Here is an 11,312-nt window from a genome sequence, read left to right on the forward strand (position 1 = left end):
GTGCTGGGGCAGCAGGGTCCCCTGGGCCCCCTTCCTCCCCCGCCCCGGCAGGGATAACCGACAGACGGAGGCCCTCGACAGCACCGACAACCGCTGAAATTTTAGCCAAAAGGTCAGCATGCACCTTTTCATGCTATTTTTCAAGGATCTGGGATGTAGTCCTGGAATCACAGTTTCAAAAGACATCGGACATCAGGTAAAGTTCCAAAAGCAAATTATAAATAAAACAAAGCCATGGGCCTCTGTTCTCTCCTTTTCCTTATTGTCCTACACGCTTCTGCCTCTTGCAGTCACTACGAAAAACGGAGTCTGGGTACGCAGTAGAGTGGGGACGGATGAATTTCTCAAACAGATGGGGCAGGGAAGAGCTCGAGATGGAGACCCGGGCTTTCAGCCTTCAGCCGTGATTAAACTTGAGTGAACTGTCTGCTGTCCTCGCTCCATCTAATTTTTTCCCTTTGTTTCTGGGAGCCCTCCAAGCTCCCTGCTTCCAATCAACCAAATCACCTGAGTTGGACTCATTTCTCAAGCAAATGCTGCAATCTAGCAACACAACTCTAGATAGGAATCCCCTGGGATATAAAAGACAATAAATGACAATTAAGACAATTTTCCCCAAAGTGACTCCTAACCACTTTTTTTTTTTTTTTTGTGGTATGCGGGCCTCTCACTGTCGTGGCCTCTCCCGTTGCGGAGCCCAGGCTCCGGACGCGCGGGCTCAGTGGCCATGGCTCACGGGCCCAGCCGCTCCGCGGCATGTGGGATCCTCCCGGACCGGGGCACGAACCCGTGTCCCCTGCATTGGCAGGTGGACTCTCAACCACTGCGCCACCAGGGAAGCCCCTAACCACTTTTTATCATTCCATTAATCTCCGACCGCCTATCCAAGGCCACTGGACAGAACAAGATTTCATGATTCACCTAAAATCCTGACTTCATCCCTACCTCTAAATTCTTTCTAAAAATTTAGGGGAATTCCCTGGTGGTCCAACGGTTAGGACTCCGCGCTTCCACTGCAGGGGGCATGGGTTCAAACCCCGGTCGGGGAATTAAGATCCCGCAAGCGATGTGGTGTGGCAAAAAAATAAGTAAAAATAAAATAAAAATTTAAGAAACAGGAATCACAGAGCACTGAACAAGACAATCTCTCAAAAAGTCTCCCAATAGGGGCTTCCCTGGTGGCACAGTGGTTGAGAGTCCACCTGCCGATGCAGGGGACACGGGTTCGTGCCCCGGTCCGGGAAGATCCCACATGCCACGGAGCGGCTGGGCCCGTGAGCCATGGCCGCTGAGCCTGCGCGTCCGGAGCCTGTGCTCCGCAACTGGAAAGGCCACAACAGTGAGAGGCCCGCGTACCGCAAAAAAAAAAAAAACAAAAAACGTCTCCCAATAACGGCTTCAAATCATTCTCATATGGTAATTTGGGAAATTTGAGTATGGATGAGATATAAACTGATATTAAGGAAGCATTATTTACTGTGTTAGGAGTCATCATGGCAATGCATAGCTAAAAGAAAAGTCTTCATCATTAAGGATGCATACTGAACCAGTATTTGCAAGTAGAACGATGTACATTAAATTCCTCCATTTAAAAGACAAGCTGGGTGGTAAACAAAACAGGCTTAACATCCGTAACTGGTAAAGTTGGGCAATGAAAACATGAGGGTTTATTATACTATTTTCTCTATTTTTGCATCTGTTTGAAATTGTTCCTAATAAAAATTAACATAAATACGTTAAAAAATAAAATTAAATTGTCCTCACAGTGAAACGCAGGGATTCTTAGGAAAAGGAAACTACTGCTGTCCCCTAGTGGCCATCCTCAGAATGACTTGCTGGCAGCCATAAAATCATGGCCCTTAGTTCGAATAGATGGGGGATTCCTCCAACTCACTTACTGAAACTAATGACCCAGCTCGCCTCTTGAAACAGCTGTCCTTCAGAACTAAGCCAGAAGAGCTCTGACTCCACGCAGTTGTGGCTCATGACATGCTTTCCCTGACCAGTGATCAACCTCTCCTTGTGTTACGAGTAAGAAAAAGAGGGAAAGAAGAGAATGTCCCCATCTGTTCAAAAACCCAAGGACGTCTCTGCTCCCCTCCCCACTCCAAACTCACCATGCTGAGAGGAGGAAGAGGACTTCTCCAGCATGGATTTGTAGAGGTTGCGGAAGGACCAGCTTAGATCCTGAAAATTGATCTCTGAGTAGGAGAATTTGAAGTCATGGTTGGTGTTGTACAGGGGAGGGGGACCCTCGGTGCTCTCTCGGCCTGGAGCCCCTGCTGCCACTGCTCCGCCATCCACAGACCCTGTGCCCTGCAGAAAGAGGTAAGAAAGACTCGATACATGTCCTACGTGAGGGACCAATACAACCCCTTAGTGGACACCAAGTTCTCTGCCTGTCCTCTTCATCCTCTCCCACCTTTTCAATGAATGAGCATCATTTTCTCCTTCTCTTCTCATTCGTTCCTATCTTGCTGTAGCTTCTCGCCCTTTTCCTGTGCTACATCCATAGTCATCTTTCCTTTCTCATAACCTTTTGGCTCTCTTTCTTGTCTTCTCACCACTTTTTTTCTGATCTTTCTTAAAACTTTGTCGTCTCTCTCTCTCCATCTCTCTCTCAGCTTCCCTCTTTCCCTTTCTCCTTCTTTCCCAATTTATCTGCCTACCATAGCACAGATACTCAACACATAATTTTGAACCAACAGATATATGAATCTATTCAACCATCCATCCATCCATCCATCCATCCATCCATCCCTATATCCCCTGCCACCTCCACCTCCTACCTGGCTGTAGCTGGCGATAGACGTGGGGCTCTGAAGTGGCATCTGAGGATTCCCCTCGGGAGGCAGTGAGGCTTCTCCACTCCCTGGAACGCTTCCCCGTGGGCTCTTGCTTGCCTCCTGTTCTGGTGAGTCCTGGGATAGCTGAGGGTTGTGAAAGAAGAGAAATCTATAAGCAGATGCTAAACATCCTCCCAAGACCAATGGTTCCACACCTGCTGGTATTTGACCTTGGCCCCAAATTTAGGAAATGACTGAAAAAGCAGGCAAAGATGTGGAAGGAGCAGCTGGCTCATAAATGGCATCTCATTGAGGTGGAGACTTACATCATCATCGGGAGGGTGTCTTCTCTTTCGGGAGATGTCAGGGCAGGTATCGATTGTCCAATAAGAGCCCTAGAAGAAGAACCCATCCCCATAAAGAAAAAAAAAATCATTATATACGGAAATTCCCACCTTTGGAAAAGTAGACATTTGAAGAGATTTTCACATAAAATAGGAGTTATATTTTTAAAAATATAACTGGACTGAAATTCAACTATACTTCAATTTTAAAAAATAAATAAATAACATTAACATTAAAGAAGATCATCTATCTGGAACATTAAAAAAAGAAAGAAAAGAAAAATAACTGTAAATTCACAGGACTGTAATCCTGAGGGAACCAGCTATTTTTGAGGACTACATTTGTCCTAACAGCTCACCGAGGCCTCGATCATTCTAGAGGGACAGAACACAGCATCTAGTTCAAAGAGCTGGAAATGTCCAGACCAACCCTTCCCTTCCACGTGATCTGAGGCAAAACTCTCTTGGACTTCAGCATCCACAGCTGTCAAACAAAGAGGATGATCTATCCCTTCTCCCTTTTGAAGGTAAAATCATGGGATTTTTATACAGAAAAACTCCTACAAAGGTTATTAAGCCCACCTTTTACATCTAGAAAGAGCACCATGCACAAAAAAGGGGCATCAAGGTCCATTTTTTAAATAAATATTTCTATTTAAAAAAAATTTCAGTCTTCCTTAGTCATTCACTCTCATGGGGACCCACCAGCTTGATAACCAAGCTCTTCCTTTGAGGAAAAAAATAAAGCTGCTCCTCTAATTAACATGATTTCCTCTTCTGGGTAATTAAAACAGCCATAGGACTCTAAGCTGTCAACTAATTCTCGCTCCTTCCTCCCCTCCCTTCACCGCTTACAACAGAATCTCACCTTCCCAGGATCATCCCGAGGTCTGGGCACCTTCCGGAAACACTTGTTGAGAGAAAGGTTGTGCCGAATTGAATTCTGGGGAAGCAGAGAAGCAAGTTAGATTTGAGCATCGTGCAAAGCAGAAAATTTTCCAGTAGTGCACAGAGGGACACGAAGGGATATAACACACACTAAAGTTCCAGCATCAGGGTGAACAAAGCACCTCTTAACTATACTGATGGAGGAAATTACCTATCAGATAGCAAGAGCAATGAGATAAGAAAAAGGAAGCAATTAAATTGATGAGAGGTAATGGCTGTAAATCTGACTATCAGGTGCTTCTAGAAAGCTGATTATATAGTTTTTCAATCTTTCCACCCAACTAACAACAGGTATATAAATGCCTCAAAATCACATCTGCCCAAACCTAAGTGTCCATCAATAGATGAATGGATAAAGAAGATGTGGGGTGTGTGCATACATACACACGCACACACACACAACAGAATACTACTCAGCCATAGTAAAGAGTGAAATTTTGCATCTGCAGCAACATGGATGGACTTGGAGAGCATTACGCTTAGTGGAATAAGTCAGACAGAGAAAGACAAATACTGTACGATATCGCTAACATGTGGAATCTGAAAAATACAACAAACTAGGGAATAAAACAACAAAGAAGCAAATTCACAGACATAGAGGACAAACTAGTGGTTATTAGTGGGGAGAGGGGAGTAGGGGCAATATAGGAATAGGGGAGTAAGAGGTACACGCTATTGTGTATAAAATAAGCTGCGAGGCTATATTGTCCAATATGGGAAATACAGCCAATATTTCATAATAACTATAAACGGAGTATAACCTTTAAAAATTGTGAGTCACTATATTGTACACCTATAACTTACATAATATTGTACAGCAACTATACTTCAATTAAAAAAAAATCACATCTGCCCAGTTCCTTAATTCATTCTATCAGTAGTGAAAGAACAATGTTTAAAGCTGATGATGTGGTAATTCCCCAGCGGTCCAGTGGTTAGGACTCGAGCTTTCGCTGCCAAGGGCGTGGGTTTGATCCCTACTCGGGGAACTAAGATCACACAGGTCGAGTGGTGTGGCCAAGGGGAAAAAAAAAAAAAGCAAAAACTGATGATGTAAATGATAACAAAATATAAATTATGAGTGAAACAAGGCACACTTTGCCTTTGTCTTCTCAACAGCCCATGGAATGGTCACACTTGGAGGAAAGAAATATTGTTGCTACATGTCTTGGATGAAGTGGTTGGAGGCTATGGCAGCTAGCAGGAACATATTTCTAAAGGAAACACTAAATGCTTTCAACAGTCTCCAGCTCATCATCTGGTCTGTACGTCAGTCGGTGATTTACAGAGTGACAGACCTACATTAAATCCCCATTCCTACTCAACAACTGGCAAGCGAGTGATTGCTCCAAAGGACTGAGAATATCAGTCTTCCTTCTTTGCTTGGAAGAGGAGGCCCCTTTTTCCTTTATCTCCAGCCAAACAACGTATCCTCTCCTTCCTTGCATGGTGGATGAGCTGTTGGGGAAGAACCTAATTATGTTACTCTTTTTCTTCGCACACAATTTTTCAAAAGATGCTGACTATGTGGAATGAAGCTCTGCAAACCTGATGAGATGCTACCTCTAGGTAGGATGGAGCAATGCCACGCTTTGCACGTGACTTCAACAGAGTAGAGTGGCAATAAATATCTGTGAAATGAACCAGAGGATAAGAGGGTCTGATACGCGTCAGCGTCCTGTTGCCCCCGTAACTATACTTAGTGGCTCGGTATCCCTGGCGTTTCCCCGATACACCTTATGGAAGTTGTTCAACTTTGGAAAAAAAGTGACGCATGGGAGATTTGAGATTTTTAAGTTCACACATCTCTGAGACGCTCAGAGTGAACTGGACCAGGTTATAGGAAGAAATAAAAGTAGAGGAAAAGGTCGTCAAGGCTAAGAATCATCTCAGGGTATAGAAGCCGTCCCACCTTCCAACCAATGCCAGCATTCTTGTAATAGGGGAAGTTATCACAGATCCAGCGGTAAATCTCACTGAGGGTCATCTTCTTGGCTGGAGAGGAGTTGATGGCATAGGTGATGAGGGTGGCGTAGCTGTATCGGGGTTTGCCATCCTGGTGGACGGCTGCCTCATCTTTGCTCAGGGTGGCGTTAGGATCTGTGGGTGAGCCTGGTGGACACTTGCGGCTGCCGCCTGGAGGCCCAGCCTGGGAGGCACTCCCAAGCTTCTCAATGGTAGCCCGGAGGGTCAGCTGGGGGAGCCAGTCTATGGAGGTGAGGCTACTCTCTAGGTCAGAAGCCATGGTACTTCTGGGTTCTGTAGAGAAGAGGAAAACAGAATAGACAAATATTACCTGTGGTTACTGGTGGCAAGTGATACACAAATCCTAGGGCTTTAAGGGAAGGAGAGGTTCTTCCCACTCTAATTCCTGTAGAAGACTCCTCCCCTGGGATAGCCCTCGACCAGGTGTTACCAGAACCCCCAAACGGATATGTCACCAGCTACCTACCAGGTGGTAGACTGGTACTTATTCTACATCTTCACGTGGAACACGGCCAAGAGGCCTCTCCCTTCGCACAGGACTAAAAAGGAGATCAAACCGCCCACCAAACTGAGCTATTCCCTCAATTCTTCTCACTTAAAGCCCTATAACATAATTTTTTTAAACTATGTAGAAATAAATTTTAAAAATAAAATACAATAAATAGGTAAAATCAGCCGAAGTCTATTCTCCAATTATGTGATGCTTATTACATGTACATTCAACATCCACAGACAGATAGCACGGGTGAATGTGCAAAGAAAAACAGAGTAAACACAAGTATACACTAATGAAGCACACACCAACACTTCTAAAGATGTATCATGTCAGTTCCATACCAGTGCTCACCCTTATCACACATACGCGTGCACATGAGGCATATTACATACTTCCCAACATAAGTTACATGTGACAACCAGCCAAGCACAGATGCAAGACAGACACACCAACAGTGGCTCACGACCAGAGATCACAATGAGATACACGTTATAACGTTACCCATAGGGCACAGAGTCACACACAGAGCGAACGGAGCCCGAGCACAGCTGCCCTGGCACCTTTAAAGCTCCCCCTGGCGAGCTCCAGCCCACAGACACCGACACCAGGAAGAAGTCATTGGCAAGGCCCTCCCACCTCTCGGCCTGCCCTGCTGCACCGAGCCAGGGAGACACCCAGCTGCGCGCTCACCGGTAACAATCAGATCTCCGGGCTAAAAATAACCACTCTGGGGCTAAGGGCTAGCTCCCCTTCTCCCGCCCTCCTCCTCTCTCCTTCCTTCCCGGCCTGGCACGCACGCTCGCTGCACCTCCATGCAAACTCCTGACGCTGCCAACCCGCCCACGCCTGCTGTCTGCACGCCCGGCTGCCACCCACGCAGCCTGGGCGCTCTTGCAGGCGGAGAGGTGCAGCTAGAGTGACGTCTCGGTGGGGGAAGGTGAAGAACGGTGGGTGAGATCTGTATCGCAGAATCTGGAAAGGCTGGCAGGAACCACTTGGTAGCCATTTGGCTCTCCCCTGGGGTCGATGCCAGCCACCCCTCAAGCGCTCGCTGCCTGACCGGCTCGTGCCTGCACAGCCGGCCAGATTCCAGCTAGGATTTCTTCCTCGGACCCCTGCTGAGGGTCCATCGAGGCGTCCAAGGCTAACATGCCTCAGAATCCTGGACAGAAAACCTATTCCGTATATAACCTCTAAATCCACACCCAGATAATACGCACCAGCGTTACATACAACTACACACACATCCACACACTTTGTAGTTAGAAGCTCAATCGCAGATATGCCTGCCTACCCCAGTCTCCGCCTCCAACACATCTTTCAGGCTATTGGCTCCCTCTTCTAGTTAGAGACTCTTCTCCCCTGGAGACATTCTCCGAAGGGTCAGCATTCTCACTCATCTCCCAATTCCCCAAGTTCCCCACCCACGCAGTCTCTGCAAGCACGCGCACGTCCCCTGCCCTGCGCTCCTCGCCAGCAACACGCCCACTCCCGAAGGCTCGAGGAAACACCTTAGCGCCTCGGGGGCTTGGGCAGCGTGAGACCCAACTGCAACCCAAGAATTGCTTGACAGGAGAAAAAACTTTAAAGGCCCTGTTCAGAAACAGCACCACGATGGGGTTTCCCCTTCATCCTTAGCTCCTCTCCCCACCACTCTCCTTGCCATCCCACCACCACCATCTTGCCCTAAAACCACGGAAACTTGGAAACTAATAGGGACATTTACGCATTCCAGGAAGCCTCAGACCTCCTAGCGCTTTACTAAGTCAAAGCAGCACAGCTTCTGGGGTAAAGCAGGGTGCGATGGGCAGCCACCTGGTCCTGTAGCTGGGTTATCCCAGCTGAACGGTGACATGGCGATGAGCGGGTTCACGATGACCAGGGTTCTCCTGGGTCTGTAAGGAAGTTTTACCCTATTCCCTATTGTCTCCTGCTAAAGCTCCTTGGGAAGTCTCACCTTAAGTACACAGAAGCCTTCAGGGCGCATTTCATTTGAAACTCTCCAGACATTGGACAGGGAGGGACACGAGAGTACAATCAACGTGGTTTACAGAACCCATTTGGCAGTGCCAATCACCGTGAATTCCGGAAAGCGAAGCACCCTTGGCCTTTTGCTACTTGTTCTATGCCCTTCCCTAGCACTTCCCCAGTACCAGGTTAGGACACTGAGGTTAAATTTAACCTTTCTCCAGCACCCTCCCAGCCAGCCCTCCAGATACCGCCCCAGCACTCAAAATACCTTCCGATAGACGCAGCGAAAGATCCTTGTGATCTTTCAGCACCATTCTCCCTAAACCCATCCCATTTCCTCACCCCCATCACTTCCCCATTCTTGAAGGGCAGCCCAGTATGTTGAACCTCAGAGAATGAGGTTCCTTGATTCCATTCCGAACCTTGACATTAACTCACGAAAGGTCCCGAACCGCCCCTTGCTCCCTGAAATCTTCCTGCCTCAGTTTCCCCCTATCAATAAAAGGATGCAGTCATAAACACTGTCCAAGCTTCATTCCTGGAGGGACGTGAAAGAAGCTTAAAGAGCCAGTGGCTGCCACACATTCCACACTCCCCAAAATAATGGCACCAGGCTGATGTTCAGGGCTATTATTAGAAAGGCACACAAAAGGTACTTCCATTTCTCAGTCCAACCAACCTAGTTACCCAGACCTCTCTCTCCAGGTGGGGCAGAGGGCTGGGGCAGAACCTGAGTGCCACTGGGCTGGGGCAGAACCTGAGTCAGGCTACATTCTTCTCTTCGAGCTGGAAGACTGAAAGGAAATACCCATAGAAACTGGGAAAGGCAGCCAAAGGGCAGGCTCCATCACATCCATGGAACGTCTAATGAACACCACACTATTGGGAGAAAGGCAGAGAAGAACAGAAAGACATTCTATGTTGGGGGGGGGGCGGGGCTGATCCTGGGTGAGACATATAAGACCCAAAATAATAGGCACAGTTTTCTTCCCATTTTCTCTGAAAGGTCAGTAATTGTTCTCTGTATGGTGCCAAGGTCAGACATTAAGGAATGATAACCTCCTGCTCTGTACATAATGCAGAAACTAATAGAGCAGTGGCTAAGTCTGCCACATTACCGATTACCAGCCAGGCTGCCTGGGTTTCAATCCTGGCTTCACTACCTACTGGCTGTGCAACCTCAGGCAAGTTACTTAACCTCTCTGTGTTGTAATTTCTCCATTGGAAAACAGAGGTGATAACAGTACCTACATAGGGTGGTTGGGAGGATTACCTTGAGTTAAAATTTTTAAAGCACTAGTGTTATGTAAGTATAGCAATTACCATTTTTGAATGAGAAAAAAAGGAGAATATTAGAAATTGAAAATTAGAAAATGGACAGGCCATACAGGTAAGCCTGGAAGTAGCGAACTTGCAGTGGTTTACACCCGCACTGAGTTCTCAATAGTTTTCAGGATGTCAGAATCTCAAACTTTTCCTTTGTGGGGAGTGTCGCCCCAGGACTGACCAATGCCAGGACTAGTAAACTCCCCAGGATGAAGAAATGGGGGAATATCATCCCTTATTTTTCAGGGGGAACTAGGTCTAGTCATAAAACATGATCTGGAAAATAGCACCCTCTAAGTCATAGTTACTCCAACTCAATAGCCATATGCTTCTAACTGATTCCACGGAGGCAAGGAGAACTAGGGAAACTCAGTCCCAGCAGGGCCAGTTACACTGTGTGGCAGTGAGACACCTGCAGGTGTTGTGGTCCAGCTCGCTCTGAGCCATCCAACAAGTAGCATTCCAGCATCCGGTAAAGTACTTTGTGAGAAACAGTCTGCTGTTCCACAGAGCTGGCTCTTTTCAAAAAATGGGGGAGGGGGTTCTAGAGTTAAGAACCCAGGATCCTCACGCTATTTAGACCAGAAACATCCGAAATGGAGTTCTCTTATCAGTCCTAGAAGAAGCGGTCCTCGCCTGAGACTGGGCTGCCCTGCTGCGTGGGATGACTCTCATAGAGCCATTCACGGGGGCTCCCCCTGGACAGCGCAGGCCAAGCCTTTCCTCCCAGCTGGGCATTCTCACCAGCACCCTCTCCACGTTCCCACACAGGGGCACCTGCTCTCAGAGGCCTACCAGAAACGCACAGTTTTAGGTAACTGGAGGCTTAGTCTGAAAAGCACACACGTACCTGTCCCCACACCTTGCACGGATGTGGATAGAGCCACATCCACCTGAAGTAAGAAACAGACACACATCATTCTACAGCACAGCCATACAAACCTGAATTAGAGCCCTGTCTCACTGACCATGACTAACAGGTAACTGCCAGGACCCAGTGGATGTACTTAGAGACTCAGTCCACCCAATGCCCAGACAGAGAATGGAGCAAACATCAAAACCCAAATAAGATGAAGCCTCCCACTTAGACTCTCTGTGGGGTCTAATGCCCCTTACAGGAGACGAGGTGTTTCCTAAAGGTGAGGCAGGAAAGCAGGCACCCAGCTAGGGATCCCAGGTGGCAAGGCAGAGCACTACTAAACCCATAGCCCAGGCTCAGCCAGAAGGAGTTCCTGGCACCTTCTTCTTGCCTTTTCTGGACAGTCTGGGCTTTGATGATTCCTGCTATTATCTTATGAAAGAAAACTTACATACAAGGTTCCAGAGACCCAGAATTGAACAAGAAACAGGAAGGCAAAGGGTGAGACTATTAGGTGCTTTTCTGAAAGGAAACTCCTTGGGGGCTCAAATCTCCCTGGCAGTCAACTGATTTTTTTTTTTTTTTTTTTTTTTTTG

General features: G+C 47.2%; 1 protein-coding gene across 1 annotated transcript in view; it reads right to left on the reverse strand.

Annotated features, from left to right (window-relative positions):
- The window catches only part of FOXJ2 (forkhead box J2), a 21,210-nt gene that overhangs the window by 7,737 nt on the left and 2,161 nt on the right, over positions 1–11,312 (reverse strand). Inside the window, 6 exon segments of the mRNA XM_024733535.1 lie at positions 1–161; positions 2,118–2,316; positions 2,790–2,930; positions 3,113–3,181; positions 3,999–4,073; positions 5,991–6,337. The exon segment at positions 1–161 is cut by the window's left edge and continues 4 nt beyond it. Of these exon segments, the coding sequence (XP_024589303.1) occupies positions 1–161; positions 2,118–2,316; positions 2,790–2,930; positions 3,113–3,181; positions 3,999–4,073; positions 5,991–6,323 (978 nt within the window). The 5' untranslated portion in view covers positions 6,324–6,337.

This window comes from Neophocaena asiaeorientalis, unplaced genomic scaffold (genome assembly GCF_003031525.2).
Source record: "Neophocaena asiaeorientalis asiaeorientalis breed wild unplaced genomic scaffold, Neophocaena_asiaeorientalis_V1.1 scaffold150, whole genome shotgun sequence".
NCBI lineage: Eukaryota > Metazoa > Chordata > Mammalia > Artiodactyla > Phocoenidae > Neophocaena > Neophocaena asiaeorientalis.